This window comes from Microtus oregoni, unplaced genomic scaffold (assembly GCF_018167655.1).
Source record: "Microtus oregoni isolate MIOR12 unplaced genomic scaffold, Mior012 000022F_ref0000154, whole genome shotgun sequence".
NCBI classification, from domain to species: domain Eukaryota; kingdom Metazoa; phylum Chordata; class Mammalia; order Rodentia; family Cricetidae; genus Microtus; species Microtus oregoni.
Genome location: NW_024543081.1, coordinates 9258652 through 9282840, shown reverse-complemented (window position 1 = coordinate 9282840; position 24189 = coordinate 9258652). Strand labels below are relative to the sequence as shown.

At 51.5% G+C, this 24189-nt stretch overlaps 1 protein-coding gene across 1 annotated transcript in view; it reads left to right on the top strand.

Moving 5' to 3' along the window:
- Window positions 1-24189, top strand: part of Parvb (parvin beta) — an 80640-nt gene that overhangs the window by 28976 nt on the left and 27475 nt on the right. Inside the window, exons 2-4 of the mRNA XM_041672608.1 lie at window positions 6659-6748; window positions 8331-8401; window positions 16716-16818. Of these exons, the coding sequence (XP_041528542.1) occupies window positions 6659-6748; window positions 8331-8401; window positions 16716-16818 (264 nt within the window). The remainder of the gene's footprint in view (window positions 1-6658; window positions 6749-8330; window positions 8402-16715; window positions 16819-24189) is intronic.

Below are 24189 nucleotides of genomic sequence, written 5' to 3'. Positions count from 1 at the left end.
AGGCCCCACCCTCCAACAGCCTTTCTGGGATCCAGAGGTTCTCCGGCTCTTCCTTCCACAGTCTCAATGGGACGCTGTCTTCAGCAGTAGCTCCTGATGTGGGCTGACGGCCTCCTTTCCCTTGTACCTTATTAAAATGCACACACTCTTTTTTTAGCATCTGAATTTATTTTTAGTGTCTTGAGAAGTAGAATGGAACCTTATGGCCCAGCAGAACAAGTCCATAAATCAATGGTTCAAGGCTCTGTCCCATTCTATTCCTAGGCTTTGCCAGCACAGCGCAGGAAAGAGCTGCTCTTAGAAATGACTGAGTTAACACCCTGGAACATCCTGTGCTCAGTCCCCTGGGCCATGGCCTGTGTGAGGAAGCCAAACTCATCTCTCATGAATGGCCGTTCAGCTGGGCCTGGATGGTGAAGAGACTGTTTCTCTGATGTCTGAGCACCATTCCCTCTCTCCACATCTGGGTCAGAGCAGCAGGCTCTCCCTGGGTCCCTAACCTTACCACTTCACACTGGGTGTGGCCCCATCCATCCTGCACGTGGTCCTCATGTTTGGTTCTGAGCTCTGTTGTCATAGACCAGCCTTGCACATCAAGGTCTTCGTGTGTACAAGCGTCAGGAGCGGAACAATTCTCCCACTTGAATTCCATCCCTCACCCTTTGCACGTCTGTGGATGTCAGAAAGGTCGCTGGCAGCAGTCTGCCTCGGCGGCCCAGACCGATGACATTTCTTAGATCTTATTTGGGTCAGCTCTTGACTTGGCTGAGCTGGGAGAGCCTCACGTGCAGTCCAAGTTGATTTCTTTTCAGAACTGCTCTGGAGAAGCCCTTTGTGTCTGGTGAATTAGAACTTCTGCAGAGTTAGAGAGTTTATGGAAAACCCGTTTCCCCGGCTTGTATGTCAGAGGTGTTCCTGGCTCTCTGCTGTTGGTATATGGGGCCCTGCATCCCCTTGGCTAGAAGAAGAGATGGGGGAGACGGACAAGGGGCTCTTTGTCTCCTCCATTCTTCTGAGACTCCGTAGAGTGCTCTGCCTTTGAGCAGGACTGTGCAGGGCACTGCTGGGTACCAGTCTGTGGAGGGCTGGTTAAGTGCCCCAAATTGAGGCAGTTTTGCTGCCGGTTTCAAATTCTTCTTTTGATGTGTAGCAGGTGTGGCATGGCCCCTTTTGTGAGATTTTTACTTTGATCCTGGTTCAGAGTGTGTTTGCTGAGATTTGCTTGCCATGATCCTTTGTTCTCTGTGAAAACCAGGAAATATATTTATACATATGGTACAGAAAGTCCCTGTGGACAGTGTGATGTCGCTGCTCTGTAAATGTCAGTTGATGGAGTCACCGTTGCTCTGCCTGTAGCCCCTGACCCTCAGCCCTTCCTTTAGTCCTCTGTGTCCCTGCAGACCCTCCCTCTCACTGTGAGGGGCTGGCACCCCACTTTTCCAGAAGATGTTCTGTGTCCCTGTCTGGGGGTGAGCAACCAAGAGCGGCTGCATATGCCTGTATTTCTCCTCCACCTTGAGGGAGGCTTGTTTTTCAACCAGCCCGCTTTCAAAGCCGGGTGTTCATAATAATGTCAAAAGGAAACAAATGGCTGCCAAGAAAACAACAAAAAACCTTTTTTTCTTAAGAGTCTGGCTATAAATAAATAAATAAATGGAGTCACGCAAAGAAAAGGATAAAAAAATAAAATCAAAGCTGTAGGCTTGGCCTGAGCTGACTCTTAAGAGGCGCTTGCTGATGGCAGAGTTTGGGGCTTGGAGGTTGGGGAGGGTGGGGCCTTCAAGAGCCATTTCTTCCCTCTGAGACTGTGTAAGTCAAGAGAGGTGGCTCCCCCCCCCCCAGATTGTTTTATATTTTAAGTTTTAATTAAAAAAACCTTGATACCGAATCTCGTGTAGCCCAGGCTGGCCTCCAACTCACTGTGAGCTGTGAATGACCTTGAGCTGGCCCTCCTGCCTCCACTTGCTTCCCCCACGCCAGGATTAAAGGTGTACATTCCTGCATCTAACTTTTTGCCTTTTAAGCCTTCCCTAGACTCTGGAGAGGGAGTGAGGAGACAAGAGGCTCACCTCAGTCACTCTGGCTCTCTTCTCTGCCTGCCTCCTCACCCCTGAACTCCATCACTCCTTCCTTGGCCTCCAACGCCATTCCTCTCTGGCCTCCATATCCCTCTTTTCCTGGCTTCCTCCTCTTAGTCCTCAGCTGGTATCTCTGTACAACCAGCTTTCTACAAACCTGGAGATTCAGGGCAGCAAGAGGGCTCCTGGCCAGAAGGAGCATGTTGATACCCATTCTTCATGTCCGGTTGCCCGGTTGCTGTGTGGACTCAGCTCAGAACAGTGAGGATGCTTGGGAGAGCCAGGCCAGCAGGCTCCTATGACTCAGTGTCCTCACAAACCCACCCCAGGTCTGGAACTGGGCACAGCTGGTGCCCAGCCAGCAGCATTTCACATCTTTGAAGTGTGCGTCCTCTTGGCAACTGGACCATAACTTTAAAAATCTCAGTATTTCTGGGATTCACTAAAACCCAGTAGGCTGGTGGGCTACTGGTGGAGTGGAAGACACAGGCTCTCCAAAAACCATCCTCTGAAGACTAGATGGTCCTCTGAGGCTGCCCATTGGGTTAACACTGGAAACTACTCAACACAGAGTGTGAACACTGGAAGATTCAGGCTGGGCAATGTTGGCGTCTGTAGGCCCTTGAGCTGGGCTCCACCCACCACCCTCTACTCTCTGGTTCCCAAAGCTGTTCCTGAGTTTGGCCTTCTTTCAAGACTGGTTCACTGGATGCCTCCTTCAGGGAGTCTCTCGTGATTCTCCTGGCATGAAGGACCTGTACCTCCTCCTTGCTCTTCCATGGTGGTGACTTTCCTGAGCCTCCTCAGGTACCACCCTCAGTCACAGCTAACCCTCCAGCTTATGGCTAAGTATGCAACCCGAGCCAGGTGCCGAGTGCCCTAGGCCTCTCCACTCTTCTCAACACCTCTGAAGCAGGGACTCTTCCCACCCTGTGCTACAGTGGGAAAGTGAGGCCTGAGGAGGTGCAGGGGGCTTTCCTGACACCACAAGTCTGTGGCAGAGTGAGGTCTGAGCTGGGACTTGGCAGGTTTGGCCAAGATCACAGCACTCTCCCTGGGCTTTGAGTGTTTCCCCAAGGCCTTGAACAGGAAGGACCATCCCAGGAGAGCGTGTGGATCACAGTCTGGCAGGCTGTGCGTGCGTGTGTGCATCTTGTTTATAAAGGTCACCCAGTCCCTGGCCCTGTTTGGTGTTGTTTTTGATGTTTGAGGGTGGTGTGGAAATTTCTGTTTTATGTGACCTAGTTTCTGGGCTTTGATAATGGCATTCCCTGTGCCCCCTCCCCCACCCCCCAGCTCTGAGATTTTGGAATCAGGGTCACAATCTTAGTCTCTCTTCCCCAGGCCCTGGGCTTCATGCCCCATGTCTAGGGAGGGGGCTGATGCGTGTAGTGGCTCTAGGGACTTGGCTGTTATTATTGTCACTTTAAGTTTTATTTGTGGTTATGTGCTCACGCATGTGCAGGTATACACGGAGGTTGGAGGTCCCCCTTCATGTTGTGTCTCAAGAACAGTCCACCTTGCTCTTTGAGACGGGGTCTCTCGCTGGGTCTGAGGCTGATGGATTAGGCTAGCTAGCAGCGAGCTCCAGGGAGCCCACCTGTCTCTGCCTCCCCAGCACTGGGATTACAGAGGCTACTGTGCCTTTTGTGCACTTTGGAGATTGGTCTTGGGCCTTCATGCTGTCTCTGCACTTTACCCACTGAGCTATCTCTCCAGTCCCGTGCCATGATATCTTTCTGAGAGGAATGTTCGCGCCTTGGTGTGATTCTCCTGTGTGGCTCGCTGGAGCCTCCCTGGATGACCTCATTCTCCCCGAAACTGTCTTTTATTCTGCTTTGACTGTCACCCTGACCACTGCGCAGAGCCTTGGTGTAGCGGACCCTCTGTGCTTTTCTCTGAAGTGTTAGCCGGATGGGATTTGGGAAACCCTGGTCACTGGGCTGCCAGTGAATTTCCCTTGAAAGTTTCTTTTCATCCTATTTCTGACTCTCTCCATTTCACTAAACAGTGCAAATATTTGCTGGGATTAGGTCCGTTTTCTAAATGAGCCTGGTGCCCAAGAATGGATCTCTGTGTGTCTTTGGGAGATGACACAAAGGGAGTCCACGCCCGTGGTGGTCACTGATTTGTGAAGGGTTTTACAGTTGTCTGCTTCCCTCACGGAATCATGGTGAGGACTGGGGGAATTAGGAAATGGTTTGTGGGGGCTGGGGGATGGCTCATGGTTAAGAGCCTTTCCGTGTGTGACTGAGTCATATTTAGGTCTCACCAATGGGTGAGGTCATCACACTTTCTTCTTCTTCTTCTTCTTCTTCTTCTTCTTCTTCTTCTTCTTCTTCTTCTTCTTCTTCTTATTCTTCTCCTCCTCCTCCTCCTCCTCCTCCTCCTCCTCCTCCTCCTCCTCCCTCTTCCTCTCCTTCTCCTCCTCCTCCTCTTCTTCCTCCTCCTCCTGTTCCTCCTCCTCCTCTCTCTCTCCTTTTGAATCTAAGAACATCTGTGCTATTTCCACCTTTTGGCTGTTATGAATGACATGGCCTTGAACATGAGTTTGCGAGTTTACTAGAGGGCCTCCTTTTTCAAAAAGCTGGACCTCGGCATCGTTGCTAATGTTAGAGCTGGTGTCTGTCCTTGTGGAGGCAAAGGGTGACTTGTCCCCAGAGCTGGATCCACAGCCACGTTTCAAGAGCCCGCTGTGTGTTTTTCTCTAAGCTGGGAACTTGTATTCTTTAGCCTGCCTGGGGACCTAAGAGAACAAACAGGAAATGCCACCTGAGGCTGCAGGATCAAAGAGATTAACAAGACTGGCTTGGGGTCTCCCAGCCAGCAAGGTTGGAGCCACTTGTATCATACATACATCGCGTTGTCCCCTTTATCTGCTGTTGCGGGTGCCAGGTGGCCAACATGCAAAACGTTATTAAAGCTTTGAAGTGACTGATATTCCGGGCAGAGTTTAGAAGGCGTGTATCACTGTAGAAGTTCCCAGGAGGAAGCATAGAGAGGCGGGACACCTGTCACTGGAGATCCCCCCATGCCCCACGACAGGATGTGTGATCAGTAAGTGATTGGTGCTCCCCACTCAGGTCTGTAAAAAAACTGCAGGTGTAGGCCTGGACCTGGCTCTGTCCCCTCTGGATTTTGGGACTGAAGTCTGGATTCTGAGATTCAGTGGTATGGAAGCCACCATTTCTGGTTCTAGGGCTCCAGACATGGTAGAGCTTTCTGTAGACAGGAAAAAGTCAAGCCTTGCATCTGTCCCCTTCCCCTCCATCCTGTGACTGTGACCTGTGTGGTGGGTGTCACAGGACTAGGGTGTGCAGTGTCTGAACTCTGTAACTATCCCCACCTCCAGCCTACATGCATGCGAGCTTATGCACAGCCTGTGGTTTCTGGGCCCACACATTGCCAGTGTGGAAGCTCGCTCGCTTCCTTAGAGTCTGTTGCTTTTCCTACTGGCCTCGATCCCCATCCTGTTACCGTCTGTAGAGATTTAAGATCTTAGCGGGAAGCATGTCCCTTCAGGGGCCAGGAGAGATGAGATGGTAATGGAGATTTAGTGACTTCCCACCTGGAGCACATGTGTGCACCTGCAGAGTTAGTGGAGCGTGTGAGGAGAACGAGGGCCGTGGGCCATGCCTTGCTGGGTTCAGGACATTGTCCAAGCAGATTTTCCGGCAGGCCCGAGTAACCGCAAGTGAGGGCTGGTTGTCACGACTCTCGGCTTAGTCCACGTGGAAGTGAGGTGAGAGGGGCCATCTAGGCTGGCTGCATGCGGATGCCCTCTTGGAGGTTAACGGTTCCCCGGGTAGAGATCTAGAAGAATTGTGCCCAGCAGGAAGGAGGCGTACGTCCAGGCTGAGCCGGTTTCTGGCCCGAGATTCTGGCCTGTTTAAAAATAGATACGAGGGAGGTACAGAATGTAAGAGTTCACTGCACCTCCATCAGACTTCTGTCCCGAAGGAGGCGGCACACTTTAAATTCTGATCGCCCCTGTGTGCAAGCAGGCCCGTTCACACCTTGAGTCTACAACCCCAGAGACAGCTCTGCCGGAGACAGAAGGGCAGTTCCATGTATGTTTTCTGCCCTTGCCGGGGGTCTGAGCGCTGTCTACCGCACCAGCCTCGGTCAGGTCTAGAAGTCAACCAGAAACTTCCATGTCCCAGTCACATATTCCACAGTGGACAGACTGGCCAGGCTTGGAAGGAATTAAGAACTGCTTGAGGGCTGGAGAGATGGCTCAGTGGTTAAGAGCACTGACTGCTCTTCCAGAGGTCTTCCAGAGGTCCTGAGTTCAATTCCCAGCACCCACGTGGTGGCTCACAACCACCTATAATGAGATCTGGTGCCCTCTTCTGGCCTATAGGCAGTATATTGCAATAATAATAATAATAATAATAATAATAATAATAATAATAATAATCTTCTTGAGGCAAAGCAAAATGGCAGGTGTTCTGGGCTGGTAGGACTTTTCTCGGCCTCCCTGGGCCACCCACCATGAAGGGATGTGCATGTAAGTGACGTGTTGGAAGCACGGGACTTTCCTCTCTGCATACTGACTGGGTCTCTCTTTACCTCAACAGTGACTGACTTGCAAGAGGAAGGCAAGAGCGCCATCAATTCTCCAATGGCCCCAGCTTTGATGGACATCCACCCTGAAGACACCCAACTAGGTACTGTGGCCACTAGACAGCCTTTGTTGTTCATCCCTGGTGTCCATCCCTGGTGTCGGACCACGTATGGGTGGGTGGTGTTTGAGAACCCACATCTCATTCAGACAGATCTTGAGGGAGAAGCAGGAAGTGTGGATTTCATTGGCATCCAGGCGTTGATGACTGGCATTGGAACCATGGCTTGTTATGGTCACAGTTCCAGGGGGTGGCCCAGCAGGGCTGGGCAAGCAGGGGTAGAAAGAGAGAGGAGGAGCCAGCTTCTTTATTGAGTAGAGGACTGGATGGTATAAGCTCCAGGCACAAGGTACTGAACTGAGCTAGCTGATAGCTGGCCTAGGGGATGAGGGAAAGTGAGGCAGAGAGTGTTAGCTCAGGGTGTGGAACCCCATGAGTCCCTAGAGGAAGAGGCAAGGGGACAGCCATCCCCTGAGGACAGTCTCCCTGGGATGAGTGGGCCCCAATGTTTCAATGCATGAAGAAATTCAGAAACTGGGCACACATTCCAGACACCCCATTTACCTCCATGACTGCCCTGAAGAGCTGTGTGGCTGACTGTGTGGGAACTGTGGATGGGGAGGCTTCTGACTCCTTGCAGGTCGATGACAGGTGGCAGACAAAATGCCGTTTCCTGGACACTGTGAACACTGCTTATTCCAAACCCCAGTTCAGAGGGAGATCCCTGTCTATCCAGGTTCTATATGGGTCTCAGGGAGGAAGCAGGTGAAGCCCAGCTTGTGACCCAGAGATGGCCTGGTATCCGAGACCACTGGTCTGTGATGTCTCTCCCTGATGAAGGGCATGCTTGTTACCACTGCTGCAGCTGATTGTTGCAGCAGTACCTTGTGCTATTCTCTGCCTGGGAAGCTGGACTCCCCGCCCCCAGCTCCCCTCAGTGAGTTCAGTGGGTCTGCAGCACCCAGGCATTTAGGACCTGGTCCTTTCACTTCTGGCTCCCATGTCTTCATTCCTTCCCCACCTTCCTGTCCCGCTCCCCTGATGAACTCCACTGGCCTCTTGCTGTCTGTCAGATCTAAGCCAGAACATGGAGGGAAAACTCACAGGGGAGATGGGTAAATGTCATCCTTTTGCGTCTTTTTGCTATTTTTAATGCTTCCCTGTAGATATTGTTTTGTATATTTGCTGCCCGCCCATCTGTTCCCATACATTTTCCACAGCGCTGGCCCCACACAGCCTCTGGTAGACCAGTGAACAGCGATCTAGCATGTAAATCTCTCTATAACCCTCTGATTCTGGTAGGGCGCTTCCCAGGCCATGGCAGATGCCACCTTTTCTCTCCCCGTGCCAGCATGGTTTAGACTTGCTGAAGGAGCCTTTGGAGTTTAAGACTGGGGAGTTGGAGCCAGGCTTCATCTCCTCCTGCTGTCCTGCATGATTTATTTCTGATCTTGGTGTGTAGCTGGCAAGGCCGGCAACCTGTTCTCACTGAGAACAGGATGGGTCTCTGCTTTTCCACCAGTTCCTGCCCCATGTGAGTAAGCAGGGAGTCCTCCACCCCCTGATGTCCCTGTCAGTGCTCTACCCTACCCCCTCCATTCACTCTGGCCCTTTCTGTCTTTGGCAGAGGAGAATGAGGAGCGCACCATGATTGATCCCACCTCCAGAGAGGACCCCAAGTTCAAGGAGCTGATCAAGGTGAGGTATATAGTCTGATGTGATTGGAACACCCCTGTTGGCTCTGGGCCTTCTTCGGGGCACTCCCCACTTCTGTAGACACAAGGAGGAGCTGAGCCTCCAGGCTCCTGAGAGACTACATTCAAGGGGCCAGAGGAGTGGGGTGTGGGCTGAAGAAGGAAGTGAAACATAGGTTCTCTAGGTGCTTCCTAACACAGCCCGAGGCCCCTATGGGGCTGTCACACAGAGCTCACAAGAGCTACACAGGGTCTGTTTTGAACCGCTACACTTTGCATACAGGCCTGGTTGTTATAGCTTCATGGGTCAAGCTGTTCTGCGGAACAGGTTGTTGTCTTCCCCCACCATGGTCTCATCTGAAGACGGCCCTTGGTGTCTTCGTTAGCGCTAAATGGAGTCTCAGTTGAGGTCTTGCTTGGATCAAACTTGGCCTGTGGCATGTCTGTGAGAGATAGTCTTGATTGCTGACTGATATAGGTGGGCACAGCCCACTACGGGTGGCACCATTCCCTCAGCAGGCTGTCCCAGGTTATATGAGGAAGCTAGCCAAGCACAAGCCTGTGAGTGGCCCAGCAAGTAGTGTTCCTCCAAGGTTTCTGCTTCAGGCTCCTGTATGAATGTCTGCCTTGACGTCCACTGTCAATCTCCAGTGATGGATTGACCTGGAAGTGTAAGCCAATAAACCCTTTCCCTTCCTCAGCTGCTTTGGTCAGAAGGTTTTAACACAGCCACAGAATGCAACTAGAACCCTAGGGGAACATGTGTGACTATCAGCTAGGTGGGAGAGCAGAAGGCTATGGTCTCGAAGGTCACAGTAACAGGCGGGCAGGGCTGTGGCTCAGTGGCTTCCAGGGACAACCGCCTGCCCTTCTCTTGCACGTGCCTGACCCTGTCCAGGGGCAGCTTGAGACTTTGATTGCTCAGATCTAAGCCCCAGGAAGACTCCTGAAGGCCACCACCCGAGACAGGCAGGTAGCATTCGGAGACCCAGACTTGGTTTGGGTGACCTAGGCTCTTTGAAATGCTGTGTGTGACAGTGTCCTGAAATAGATGGCTCTCTGGAGGCTTTCCTGTCTTTACCCCAGCCAGGAACACAATGCCGACCCTTGCGACTGAGTTTTTACAAGGGCAGATCAGGGGAATCAGGGCTGCTTACCCTCTGTGCCTTCTAGAAATGTGAACTGGAAATGTCTATTATGGCCACCCAAAGAGGCTGATTTATTTATTTATTTATTTATTTAGGTATTTTGAGGCACAGTTTCCCTGTGCAGCCCTGGCTGTCTTGGAACTCACTCTGAAGCTCAGGCTGACCTTGAACTCAGAGACCCTCCTTCCTCTGCCTCCCAAGTGCTGGGATTAAAGGCGCACCACCACTGCCACCACTATCTCACTGAGGGTGATTTTTTTTTTTTTTGAGACAGTGTCTTACTCTGTAGGGGAGAAGGAGTTTATCTAGCTTGCAGTTCTGGGTTACAGTCCAACACTGAGCCTGTCAAGATGGCAGGAACTTGGAGCAGCCGGTCGCATCCGCAGTAAGAGCAGAGAGAGTGAGCGTTTGCACGCTTTCATACTTGCCTGTTGTACTCAGTTGCTTTCTCCGCTTTTATCCTATTGAGACCCCGTAGGTCTAGCGGTTGGTGCCACCCACCATGGGCTTGGACCTCTCACATTGGTTAGCTTAATTAAGACAGCCCCCCACCCCCACCCCACAGACAAGACCAGTGTGAATGCTCCTCTCAGTTGAGTGTAGATTGTGTCAAGTGGACAATTAGGATAAACCATCTCGCTGGGCAGCGGTAGTACACACCTTTAATCTCAGCACTTGGGTGGCAGAGGCAGGCGGATCTTGGAGTTTAAGCCAGTCTGGTCTACATAGCGAGTTCCAGGACAACAAGGGCTACGTGGAGAAACCCTGCCTTGAAAAACAGAACAAAACAAAAACCAGAACCAAATAAACAAAACAGCCAACCAACCAAATGAAAGATTAACCATTGCAACTGGGCTGAGTGGCCTAGGCCGCCGATGGAGGTGTCAAGGAAGGGGGAAGCCAGGCTCCCACTACTGGATTAGAAGAAGGGCAAAACCTGTGTTCTGAGGTCTGTGGGAGCCTCTAGAAGCTGGAGGAGCCAGGAAGCAGTGTCCTAAGAGCCTCCAGGCGGGCCAGCTCACCTCTCCGGACACTTGGCTTCAGTTCAGTTACACCGGTTCTGGCTTCTTGCTTCCAGCATGTGAGAGGAACCAGGGGAAGCCATTGGAGTTGTGGAAGTCTGTAGAGCAGCCACAGGAAGCAGATCTTCTCCACTGTAGCTGACCATCCCTGTGGACCAGGCAGGGTGGCTGTGTGTCTGCAGCAGTGGCTGAGTCCTTGAGACGCCCTGTTCCCACCACTATCCCCATTGGCCTGCAGCTGTTCCTGTGGAGACTAGACCTGAGATCTCTCACAGCAGTCTGGTCTTAACCTAGCACTTTCAAAAGCTAGAGTAAACATCATGGACAGGGGAGTGGTCCTGGGGTCTTAGAGGGCTCATTAGCTATGGTTGTGGCTGTGTGGTGGAGTGTACAAAGTGTCAAGTTGTTGGGCAAGTGCAGGAGGTGGGTGCAATGGCTCTGGGGGACCAGCCCTTTTGGTCAGGTGTACGGGGCTGTGAGAAAAGCTGTGATTTGGTTGGAGCATGCTCGTGTTGGAGGACTGTGGACGCTTCCTTTCTCTGTCCTGGCAGCAGCTGGCTTGAATATCGCACTTGTGCTGTGAGTGTGGGGTGACCAGCTTCCAAGCAGCTGCTAGGACTGGACTCAGTGCCTGGCTCGTCCCCAGGATCACCGCAGAGCCAGGCACCTCGGGTCTGCTCTGTTCAGGCCCTTCGCTATCATCCCATGCCTCCTCCCTCCATCCCTCGGCTCCACATACTTTGTGGCTTCGTTGCCGCTGCTCTGAGCAGGGACCCTCTGTGTGTATTTTTAGAGGAGACAGTTTCCTCTATGACCCACTGGCAATCTCAGGGGTCCCAGCATACCTTAGGCTTGATAATTCACCAGAAGGACACCAGAACCCACTGGAACAGCGGCTATCAACCTGTGGCTTGTGACCCCTTTGGGGGTTGAGCAACCTTTTCACGGGGGTTACATATCAGACATCCTGCATATTAGATATTTACACTGTGATTCATAACAGTAGCCAAATTCCAGTTATGAAGTAGCCTTGAAATAATATTATGGTTGGGGTCACCACAACACGAGGAGATGTATTAAAGGGTCGCAGCCTTAGGAAGGTTGAGAACCACTGCGCTGGAAGCCGTTGTCCTTAAGGTCACAGTTGGTGACAGTCATGGTTACCTGGGGGAGGCACGCTTGGGATGAGGATCTAGGGAGTGAGCTGTGGGAGAAGGGGCAGAGTCTGCGAGCTTGTGATTATACCTTTATACAGATAGTTCCAGAACCTCAGAAAGCCACTGTGTCTCAGTGTCATGACATCGTTGGTGCTACAGATCAGTGACCCCCACTTCTAATGGTCCCCTGTGAGGCTGTTGCCCAGAAACAGGTTTTGTGGGGTTTTGCTAAACCATACCTTCCTAGATGCAGGTATTTTTAAACTTAAAACCTATCTGGTGTGTTGGCCTGAGCAGGTTAGAGGACGGCTTGGACTGGCTGACATCCTGTCCTGCCGGTGCATGGTCATTGTGGTCGTCTTTCCTTCACAGCCTCTCCTAGTCTTCGGGACCAAGGCTGAGTTTCTGAGGATGCTGAGCTGGCCTCGTTTCTTCCTCTCTGTCCTCTGTCCTCTGTGTTTTTCCTCTGTTGTCTTATTGGCCTTCTCTGTCCCCTACTACTTTGGGAATGTTATCTTTGCAATGTTGTGAGCCGCCCTCTGCCTTTCGTCTGAAGTCCCCAGCTCTGGCTGGGCAGACAAGGGGAATGAGGTTGATCATTAAAAACTATTTTGAGCATCTGTCGTGCTTATTGGACCATTAAGGGGTGAAGGTCCAATCCCAGCTCAGGAAAGTGAAGTGCCGTGACCCACGGCCATTCGTTATCTGATGATGGGCACTGAGAGAGACCAGGTCTGGTGCGGAGGATGCACTGGCCAGTGGGTGTCACCTTAGAATTGGACCTGAATTCTGTGGGCTCAGGAACCTCAAAGACTCACCCTGGCGTCCTGCTGGGATTTCTTCCTGTGGCCATTTCCTCTGGTGTCTGCCGCAATCAACCCAGAGTCCCTGTAGGTAGCCAGTGTGTTGGAAGCTTATGGCTGAGATGCTTTGTGTCATTAACCTTTCTGTTAGAGAGGATCCCGTGCTTTTCTTCTAGGGAGAGGCCTCTGTGCTCAGTGTCCCATTCAATCCTCGTTCCCAGGGCCTGGCACAGAGCTCAGAAACCCTCACAGTTGCCTGAGCGTACGATCTCCCCTGCAGCACACACTCTTGGTTACACCTGGGTCACTGCTAATGAGGGCATTTGGTGAGCCTCCAGTTTGCATTCAATGGACGATGATCCTAAGGGAATCGGTGTTGGAATAATGTATTCTGGAAGTTCAAGTCAGGAATTAAAACCCAACAAACCCACACAGCCCTCCCTAAGCACGCTGGTCAGGGCAGCCAGATACCTCAAGCTGGGGGCATCTTTCTCCAAGGGCAGATTTCACATCTTATCGTTCAGTTGCTGGGCAGGGCTTACTCTTGTCATGAAGCTGGTTCTTTTTCCTCTCGTGCCCAGGTCATGTAGAGGCGCTCTGCCGTGCTCAGCCCCCACTGACTCCCACCCAGTTCAGGAAGGTGCATCTCCATCCCCAGGGACAACACAGCTAGGACTCTGTTTGGAAATGATTAAAATGTAACTGTCATGGCTCTGGGGGAGACACACTGCAGACCTGATTATAATTCAGAAGGAACCAACGGGAAAGTAATTTTTTATTCTGGTTGGGGCGAGCTCATAGAGCTAGCCGTGATCGAGTGCCATGTAAGGATGTAATTAATATATGTCCCTCCTTATTCACCCGCAGGACTTGGGGCTCGGCAGATGAACGAGTCCCTAAAAATAATGGCTGATGCTATCTTTAAAAGATAAGAAGGATGACTGGGAGCAGAATGATGGGGTGACAGGCGATGTCCCCAAGTCAACTGCATCTCCTGACCGGGGTAGGGGGTGGGGTGAGACTGGGGAGGATTTTTGCTTCCTGGACCTGAGAGCCTGGCCTGTTGTGTATAGTTCATTTTTGAGCTTTTGGCCTTTTTTTCCTGCCTTCGGGCTCCGAGTAGGCCAGAGATCTAGATGTGGGGGTTTTGTTTGTTTTGTTTTTCTTCTTTAAGTTTTCTATTCTCATAGAAGAAGTGTTCTCTCATGATTTCCTGGAATATTTGCATTTCAGGAAAGAAGCCTCTGGAAGCTAAGGAGGCCTGTAGGGCCCAGAGTCCTTTCTAGCAGTGAATTCCCCAAGGCAATTCTCTAGTTTGTTTGAGACCTTGAGTCTGCTCCTGTCTTAGCCACTGGGGATGAGAGCTGAGCAAAACAGCCCACTCGCCAAGCTCACTGTGTACCTGGGAGAAGACATGATTGGGGCTAAGTGAACATGCGATCAGGTGGCAGGGGGTGCCTCGAAGCCTCCCCCTCCCCTTCTGCAGTTTCCTGCAGGGCAGTCAGGGAGGTGGCATTTGAACAGACCTCTGCATCGGTGCCTAGGTCATGGCCAACTGCCCAACAGCGGGTACAAAGGTCCTGCGGTATGGCATGTTCTAGCAACCATTAACATGGGCAGGGTGACAAGAGCCTATAAGCATGCAGGAGAGTGACCAGGGATAGAGACACCGTGATAGAGGTGTCGGGATGGTGGCCGATCATAGCTAACTTTCTCATGTTGGCTCTCAAGGTAGAGGGGCCGACTCTTCCTCAAAGCTCTGGCAGACAGGGGTGGGGCTGGCTTTGTGTCCGCTATATACACCTTTCATGCCTGCATTGTCCCCAGCTAACACCCTTGACAGGTAACCTTCCTTGTGGGCAGGGACTGCACTGCACCTCCTCTCTTCCTTGTCACGGCCCTGCGTGGCACCTGCTATGGACACTCACTCGTGTGCTTATCCAAGGGAGACCCTACAAGTGAAGGCTCAGCAGTGGTGGCCTTTACAGTTGGAGGTGGGACCACAGGACAAGCACAAACTTCCCCTCCCTTTCTTGATGACTGGCAGAGAATACTTATCCGGTCGTTGTTTTGGGGTTTCTGTTGCTATAATGAACACCCTGACCAAATGCACCCTGGGCAGGAAAGACATTTAAAGGTTGTAGTTATTGTCCAGGGAAGCCAGGGCAGGAACTCAAAGCAGGAACCTGGAGGCAGGAACGGAAGTGGAGCCCATGGAGAGCGCTGCTCACTGGTGCATTCAGCGTGCTCTCTTATTACGCCCAGGACCACCTGCCCCCGGGGTGGCACAACCCAAATTGGGCCCTTCCACAACAATCATCAGTCAAGAAACTGTACACAGGCTTGCCCTCAGGCCAGGTTAGGGGAGGCATTTTCTCAGTTGAGGTCCCTCTTCCCAGGTGACTCAGGCTGTGTCCAGTTGGCACAAGTCCAGCCGGCATAGCAGTCGCAGCAAGCTCAATCCACTGCTGTGTTTTCATTCCTCGTGAAGTCGAGATTGTGCTGTTTTCTGCACGGTGGAAAATCCTTGCTGTGGTTTGTAGACCCCAGTGTGAGAACAAACCTTAGACCCTCGGACAGAAGACAAGCGGGCACCTAGGAGATGATCCCGGTGACCTCTTTCCTCCAATCAGGCCCTGCCTCATAGTTTTCATTGCCCAGAGAGGACAGCCCAGCAGCCAGAGAACACAGGCCCGACTGGAGCCCAATCAACCAGGGAGCTGGAGAGGGCGCCATCTCTCCCCCGCCCCTCAGAAGGCGCTTTGACATATGCGCAGAGTTGCCAGGCTTTGTGGCTCTTCATCCTAGCCACGTGTGGCTCTTAAGCTCTGAGATCCCTGATCTGAGACTGAGATCAGTCTCCCGGGGTCGCTTGGAAGCTGGTCAGGACTTAAGGGGACTTGGTTTTGTGACCAATTTCTCTGTCACTTTTTTTTTCTTTCCCCAGAAAGTGACAAGACACTGTGTGTTTGGATTTGTTCACTTTGATCCTTCTGAGAGTTGCCACAGACCTCTACCTCCCAGGGCCTTAGGGATCCAATTAGATAACTTAATTCATTTTGCTGGCATGGGAAAGTCACAGTCTGAGTGTCATGGCTGCAGCCCGGGCAGGTATCTGTTTTATTCTGGGTGGGATGGTGCGTGAGCACTGTCTCCCAGAATCCCTCTATCCCAGAGACAATTAGCACTGCAGGTAGATTGCTTCCACGGTGTGCCCACCCGATGCATTGAGTAGAAAAACCTGTTAAGAAAAGCTGTCTGGGGCTGGAGAGATGGCTTAGTGGTTAAGAGCATTGCCTGCTCTTCCAAAGGTCCTGAGTTCAATTCCCAGCAACCACATGGTGGCTCACAACCATTTGTAATGAGATCTGGTGCCCTCTTCAGGCTTGCAGACATACACGCAGACAGAATACTGTATACATAATACATAAATAAATAAATATTAAAAAAAAAAGAAAAGCTGTCTGGGGAATATGGGTCCGGAAAATAGGAACAAAAAACTTGGCCGTGAATGTTTCCAGGAGCGTGATGGGCAGAAAGTCCCAGTGCTCAAATGTCCAGCAATGGGGCAGACAAATAAGATGAACATACATTTGTGGCTTGCAGTGGTAAGGGGTTCAGTGGGAAGTGGGGGAGAGGGAGAAGCTATAATAGGGATGGCCTTCAAACACCATACTGAGAGAAGCCGGGCGTGAGGGAGGAGTTTGCCTACTGTGCAATCCCATTGATAGGGCTCAGGATCAGGAGATGGAGAGGGCCAGAGTCACGAGGAGAAGGCCTAGGACTCAAACTCAGCACTGCTGAAGTGCAGGCTAGGAGGAGGGTTGATGCTTCATGCCCCCATCTTTTCCTCTCTTCCCAGCACTTGCTCATTTAGCACCCAGTGCACCAGTGGAGCCGTGAGCCCTTCTGCTGGGAGATGTGTGTCACCCATTACCGATGGTCCATGCAGGATCCCAGCCTGCCTGGTCCTGTCAGGGCTCTATTGGGGACTGTTAGGAAGTCCTAGCTCCATGCATGGGTCTGGCCTCCACTCCTGCTCTGATCATGGACCAAGATATACCTGTTGGCCTCCATTGTTACCAGGCAGGTGCCTGGTAGCCCTTGTATGTTTGGGCAGCTGCCCATCTGAGCCTGCTGTGGCTCTGCTTTCTCCGGCAGCTCTGACACGCCTCTCCCCTCCCCCAGGTGCTCCTGGACTGGATCAACGACGTGCTAGCAGAGGAGCGCATCATTGTGAAACAGCTGGAGGAAGACCTCTATGACGGCCAGGTGCTTCAGAAGCTTCTGGGTGAGCGCCAGGACCCCACCGCGTGCCACCATCCTCCTTGCCCTGGAAACAGCCCAAAGCTTGGTTTATACCTCCTGGGTGGCCCTGGTTGTGGTTTCTTTGCCATCTGTCTTTGCGGTTTCTCTGCTGGCCGGTATGTACCCAGCCATGGGGCTGCAGCAGGTTTTAGTGGATGCTCATGCCATAGACCAAGGAAACAGGATTCAGAGAGGAACCATGTCCCTCATCTCATCTCTCTGGCCACCCTTGTTCCATCCAGTTATGAGCATTTTTAGCATGACTTGACACAGGATGGGTCTCCAACAACCCTGTGTGAGGGAACATGTCATTGTCCTGACTCATGCTTCCAGGCTTTACTGTCCCCAAGTTGTGACTGAGGATGATTGAATGTGTCTCAAGATAGAGTGATGGAAGGAAAGATGGACAGGTGGGCAGCCTCTCTATCGAAGGTTCTTGAACCTTGCTGAATGCTGGGTTCTAGGCCAATGATTCCTGAGGGAGACATCTCTCTACCCTGCCCTTAGGGACTGTGTAGTCTGTCTGCGCAGACAGTGACAGATGCCGTGGGTCTGGAGCTTATAAAGGCCACACAGACGCCATATTATACGGCCAGAGTGGGTGGCCTTACCACACACTGGGGTAGAATGGCCAGGAGAATAGAGAAGGATAAAGTTAGGGGTGGGGGATGGTAATTCCATGAGATTCATGATGCCTCAGTCTGGGGTGGTGACTGTCATTCTAGCACTTGGGAGGCTAAGGCAGGAGAACTACTAGTTTAAGGCTAGCCTGGCCTACATAACAAAGGCCTATCTCTGAAAGAAAATCGTGAATGACACAGCTTTGGGATAAGCTCTTACCTGGGGATGTTGTGCTTGGGGCTATTATGAGCGTATCTTGTGGGCTGTGCTGTCCTCTCTGGCTGAGTCTTGGTGGTTGTGGATGTGGTGAGGTATGGGCTGTCAGGTTTGCACTGGCTCCTCTCTTTCCGCTGTTTGTCTGGTACCTTGGGCGTAGGTCCTGATCGTACAGGTCTTTCCTCATCACAGTGGGTTCTCACAGCAGCCCAAGGATAGTCCCAGTGACCCAGTGTCTCCAAATACCTTTTCTTCCAGGGCATTTTATGCTATCCCTGTTCTTTCTTGACTTCTTCCAGCATCCCTCCTCCCCTTTTACTCCTCTGCCTCTTATGACGTCTTTGAAGGGTTTGGACATCTTGTCCTATAGAAGATGGACCCATGTAGATTCATCGGATCACTCTTTTATTTTTCTCCTTTAAAGATTTATTTGATTTGATTTTATGTGTATGAGTGTTTGTGTGTCTGTGCACTATATGCCTGCAATGCTTGTGGAGGCCAGAAGAGGGCATCAGATCTCCTGTAACTGAAGTTTATGGGTGATTGTGAGCTGCCACGTGGGTGCTGGGAATTGACCCAGGTCTTCTAGAAGAGCAGCCAGTGCTTTTAAGCAATGAGTCCTCAGTTCAACCCTGATTGCTCTTTCCTCAGTGTTACTAAGTAGGCGTAAACCTTTTCACTGGGGCTGACGCAGAGCCCACTGCTTCACATTGCAGGAGGTGTACAGTGCCAGGCTACGGAGTGATGGATAGAGCATGATGGAGAAGGTCTGATCCTCAGCCAAGGTGATGGCCAGTAAAGGAGGGAATGGTGAGATTATGGGGTGCTGAGTGGCCATGGGGGCCTCTCTGTGGGCCTCACAGCCCAGCAGAGTTCCAGATACACCCTCAGAGGCGGAGGCTCTGTGGCCAGGCAGAGCCTGCTGTGTTGAGCAGATCACAGAACTTGAGGCAGGGTTGTGAAGTAAGGAGAGAGGGTGGTGGGATCTGGGGCGAGGCTGGATAGACAGGGCCAGCCCTGGTAGGCAAAGGCTTTCCTTCCACATCACAAGGGCCACTGGGAGTTTTGAACAGGGCTGTACATACCATGCTCTTAGTAGGGTTTTGCACAGTTCCCTCGGGCTTCTGGGTGCAGAGTGGGTGGGGAGGAGGGTCTGGAGTTAGGACTGGGTGTGGCTCAGGGTGCTCTTTGTGGAGCCTACTTCTGAAAGAGCTCTGGCTAGGATTTGGAATGCAGATGTGAACAGATGTTTTGGAGAGAGGGTGGAGGCCAGAGGTATGGACTGAGCAACTAGTGAATGAGTGGAGAGTTGGGGCGACCTCATAAGTGAGGATTCGGGGCATCTGCCTGTCTGGAGCCTCATGCTGGAGCCAGAGTTCCCTGGCTGCAGAGTTAGAAAGAATCCAGCTGTTCAGAAGTGGTGTTTAGCACCATGGACCAGACCATTCCCTGGAGAGGGGTTGCACACTCCTCATTGGGCTGAATATCAAATAGTCAAGAGTGAACATGGTAGCCTGGTTAAGAATCCCTGTCTTAGGATAAGGTTCTGTGGCTCAGGAATGAAGCTGGAGAGTTGTTGAGATCCTTGGGTAAGGACATGTGTCGTTGAGTTGATGTCCTTTGATTCCTGAGACTTACGTGGTGGAAGGAGAGGACTGATCCCCAAAGCTGACCTTTGACCTCCACACGTGTGCTGTGGCATGCATGCCTATAGACACAGACTCCCACAATAAATAAATTAATTAATAATTTTGTTTAAACAGTATGGCTGGACTGTGAAGATGGTTTTATAAATACCCGGGTTTTCTGGTGAAAAAATCAGAGCTCCGACTGCACTCTGGTGTGTCCTCCTACAGGTACTGGTTCACTGGAAAGAGTGGCAGGCGCATGCTCAGCCCTGTCTGCTGCTTGCCATGTCTTCAACTGGGCCTCTGGGATGACGGACAGTCAGCTGAGGCCAAGGGAGCACCTGAGCTTTGAATGATGTGTCACAAGGTTGCGGTAGATGGTCAGCCCGCCTCCTCTTTAGGGGTTTGAGTGTAGGAGCAACTTACCTTCTTTTTGGCTCTTGAACTTGGTGATTGGGCTGGCAAGGGCCATGCTTGTGTATGTGTGTGTGTGTATGTGTATGTAGGTGCATGTGCCCATGTATGCACGTCTGAGTGGAGGTCAAAGGTCAATGTCAGGTGTCTTCCTTAGCTGCTGTCTACCTTATTTATCAAGGTATGGTCTCTCACTGAATTTGGGAGTTCACTGATTTGGCAAGATTAACTGGCCAGTGAACTGTAGGGATCTCCCTGAGCCTACCACCCCACCCCCATCTGTGCTGGGATTACGAGTGGGCACTACCACACCCAGATTTTTCTCTCAGAGCTGAGTTTAGATGTTTATGAGCCATTGGACTCGGGTGCTGGGATCTGATCGTCTCATGTCTGAGCAGCAAGCACTGCTTTTTGCCTCTGCTGCTCCCAACACTCCCATGGCAATGCCTTTCCATGGAGCGATCCTTTGAGGTGGTGCTGAGTCTCGGGATCACAGGGTGGGCTCTGACTTTGCATCTACACTGACTGTGGTTGGCTGTTGACAGCTCTGATGTCTGCCCTGGTCCATCTTTTTTTTTTTTTTTTTTTTTTTTTTGGTTTTTCGAGACAGGGTTTCTCTGTGGTTTTGGAACCTGTCCTGGAACTAGCTCTTGTAGACCAGGCTGATCTCGACTCGAACTCACAGAGATCTGCCTGCCTCTGCCTCCCGAGTGCTGGGTTTAAAGGCGTGCGCCACCACCGCCCGGCTTCCTGGTCCATCTTTGAGAGCAGATGTTATTGACCTCTTGGGCACGTGGTTTTGGTTGCCCCTTCATTTTACCTGGTAGATGTAGCACTGACCTGAAGCCTCCATGTTGCTTCTCCAGGCCGTGTAACGTGAGGCTCCAGGCTTGCCCAAGCTCTGCTGTCTTTGTACTGTGGAGTGGTTGTTATAGCCTCTCATTTGAATATCTCCAGTTGGTACTTGAAAAAGCAGCTTGGAAGCCTCTTATGTTAAGTGGTTTGGATGGAGAAAAGGACAATGGGAAGAGTATTCAAGGCTGAAGAGGATGTCAGTCAGCACAGTCTTTGCCTGGTTGTGTGGGCACTGCTGTTTCTGATGAGATGTAATGAAAGCTCCCATGACCTCTGAGACTGGGGATCCCAGGAGTGACCTTGGTGTAGGCGCTGGGCTATTGGGCTTTCCAAAGGCAGAGTTAGGTCAAATAAGAGGTGCTGGCTGAACAATAAGATTTCAGCGGTGTTGCTGGGACTGGTCAAGATGAGGGGGTCTAGCAAAGAAGACTGATGAGATCAACATATGGGAAGGGACCCCGAGGAATGTCACGTGGGAGTAGGAAGTACTTTTTAAGTTTCATTTGAATTATATTTTTTGTATGAGCGTGCACATGAGAATGGGGGCATGTGTGGACCATGTGCACATGTGGAGGTCGGAAGACAGCTGCACATGTCCTTCCTCCTACCCTGTGTGTGAGGCAGGGTCTCTTGCGTCCCTCAGTCTGCTCCAGGCTAGATGACTCGCCAGCTTCTGGGGCTTCTCTTGCCTGCACCTTCCTTCTTGTTCCTAAAAGAATGCTGGGGTACAGGTGTGCATATGAACACATTTTGCTTTTTGTGTTCTGGGGCTTGAACTCAGGTTCCCATGTTTCATGAAGCAAGCGTGTTACCCGCTGAACCACATCCCCAGCCTGAGGAGGTGTTTTGAGTGGATGTTGAGCTTAAATGATGAGGATGGCATGGACCTTTGGACTTGGCCATGTGGCATTCATCAAGACTGAGCCACCAGGGAACCCAGAGGAGCTTCTATTTCTGAGAGGAGTTGCTGGAAGCAGCAGGGAACTGCTGTGGCAGGCCAGGTTTCAGCTTGGCTGGGTTAGTTGGTGGACAGGGTAGAATGCCTGTGTAGGATGCTGAGGGTCTCCCAAGCCAGCTGGTACTCACTGGAACATTTTTAGTCCTTCCTCATGTGTGCCATCACCCTCAGCCGCATACTTCACTCAAGGGTCACTCAGCCTTTCTCTGACTCTTCCACATTGGTAAGAAGAGGCCATGACACATCTGCCACCCAGCAGTTGGCAGATCAGTACCTGATGACTGTGCAGAGAAATCTCTTTGCTTAGTAGAGTCACTTCGTCATGGAGACCTAAAACGAGACCGTGGGGCACAGGACCTGCTTCCTAACCTCACATTCATACACTGACATCACTCCCTCCCTCCCTTCCCCTCTCTCTCTCTCTCTCTCTCTCTCTCTCTCTCTCTCTCTCTCTTTCAACACAGGGTTTGTCTGTGTAACAGACCTAGCTGTCCTGGAACTAACTCTTGTAGACCAGGCTGGTCTTGAACTCATGAAGAATCACTTGTCTCTGCCTTCTAAATGCTGGGATTAAAGGCATGCACCACCATCGCCCGAGGTGTAGAGCAATTTCTAAATTAGTGAACAATGTGAGAGGGCCCAGCCTATTGTGAATGGGACCACTCCTAGGCTGGTAGTCCTGAATTCTATAAGAAGCAGGCTGAAGCCAGGTGGTGGTAGCACATGCCTTTAATCCCAGAACTCGGGAGGCAGAGGCAGGCAGATCTCTGTGAGTTTGAGGCCAACCTGATCTCAAAAAGAAAAAGAAAAAAAGAAAGCAGGCGGAGCAAGTCATAAGGGGCAAGCACAGCCCCCTCCATGGCCTCTGCATCAGGTTCCTGCCCTGCTTGAGTTCCTGTCCTGCCTGCTTTTGATAATGGATTATGGTTGGGCTATGTAAGTGAAATAAGCCCTTTTCTTTCAGGATACTGTTGGTCATGGTGTTTCATCATAGCAACAGCGGCCCAGTTAGTTAGACAAATCCTAACCCTCAGGCCTTAGAATGTGACTGTGTTTAGAGACACATTTTAAAAAGAAGTGATTAATTTGAAACTAGATTATGGGGCTTGGCCCTACTCCAGTATGACTAGTGTCCTTTTTATTTATTTATTTATTATTTTTTAAAAAAGAAAAATATTTATTCACTATGTATACATAGTGTTCTGCCTTTCTGTTTGCCAGCAGGCCAGAAAAGGGCACCAGATCTCATTACAGATGGTCGTGAGCCACCATGTGGTGGCTAGGAATTGAACTCAGGGCCTCTTGAAGAACAGCCAGCGCTCTTAACCGCTCAGCCAGCGCTCTTAACCGCTGAGCCATCTCTCAAGCTCCAACTGGTGTCCTTATGAGAAGAAACTAGCCATGAGGGGAGGTGCTGCATACCCATCAATGCCAGCACTTGAACTGCTCAGGCAGGGAGACTGAGTTCAAGGACAGCCTAGCTACAGAGGGACACCACGTCTCATAAAAAACAAAAACAAAAAACAAAAAACCAAAACAACAACAACAACAACAACAAAAAACGTAGCTTAGGAGACAGCTGCACACCGAGGGACGTCCATGTGGGGACACAGAGAAGAAAACAACCAGCACCTTTTCTCAGACCTTTGGTCCCAGGGTCGGGAGAAAGAGCCTCTCTGGGCCACCACTCGGCTCTTCCTCAGCCAGCGCTGCCTGATGCGGTTGCCTTCCCTTCTCTGTTGCCTCCTCCTCTGCCATCCCAGCTGACATCCCTGGTGGCAGGGGAACAAGCGGACATGCTGGTTCTCTTTGTCCCTTCCTTCTTCCCTGTTCCCTTCCCCAGGGTCTGCCTGTCCTTGGTTGCTGCACACCTGTATGCCTAGCTTGCTGTGTGTCTTCCTGTTGCTCACACACGCGCAGCTGGGGGTGTCTCTGTTGGGGCCTGTGACCCAGGTGACGGGTGGCAAGAATCCATGGAAGCTGGTCCTCTTGTCCCCAGAGGCAGTGTGGAACCACCGATTTGTTTTCTTCATCACGCTCTCCTCTGCCCATTCTGTCATGTGTCCATCCATGGTCTTTCTTGGTTGTCACATTCACTGTGTCCCCCCACTGAGGGCCTCGCTTGTCGTCCACGTGTCTCCAGCACCTGTGCCCAGCATCCGTTTGTTGAGGGAACATGTGATTGAAGGGTTGTACCGTGTGTAGTAGACGGTCATGTGCCGTCTTGTCCCACAGACTGCAGAAGAACGGACCATTTTAACTGCAGGAGCTGGAAGTTGGGGGCGGAGCGGGGGCAAGAACACGGAAGTCCCGGGCCCAGGAAAACACGTGTGGCAGAACTTTGTGGGACCTTAGCGGGGTTCATGATCTCAGTGACAATGTGGCTGATGGCAGCTTTGCATCCCGGGCTAAGGACATGGTAATCACATTCCAGGAAATTGCCTCCGGTCACCCTGGGTCTGCGCCTTCGCTAGTTGGCAGAGGAGCCCTGCCAGGAAATATCACATCTTGGCATCTTGGAATTAAAGACTAGGAAGGAACGGGGCTCCCTGCCTTCACGGGGGGGGGGGGGGGGGGGCGGGCGGAGCGCTGGCTGCTGTATCTGTGGCTACCTGCTCTCACCTGCTGCCTCCCCGATTCCCAAAGGAAATTGAAGGCGGCT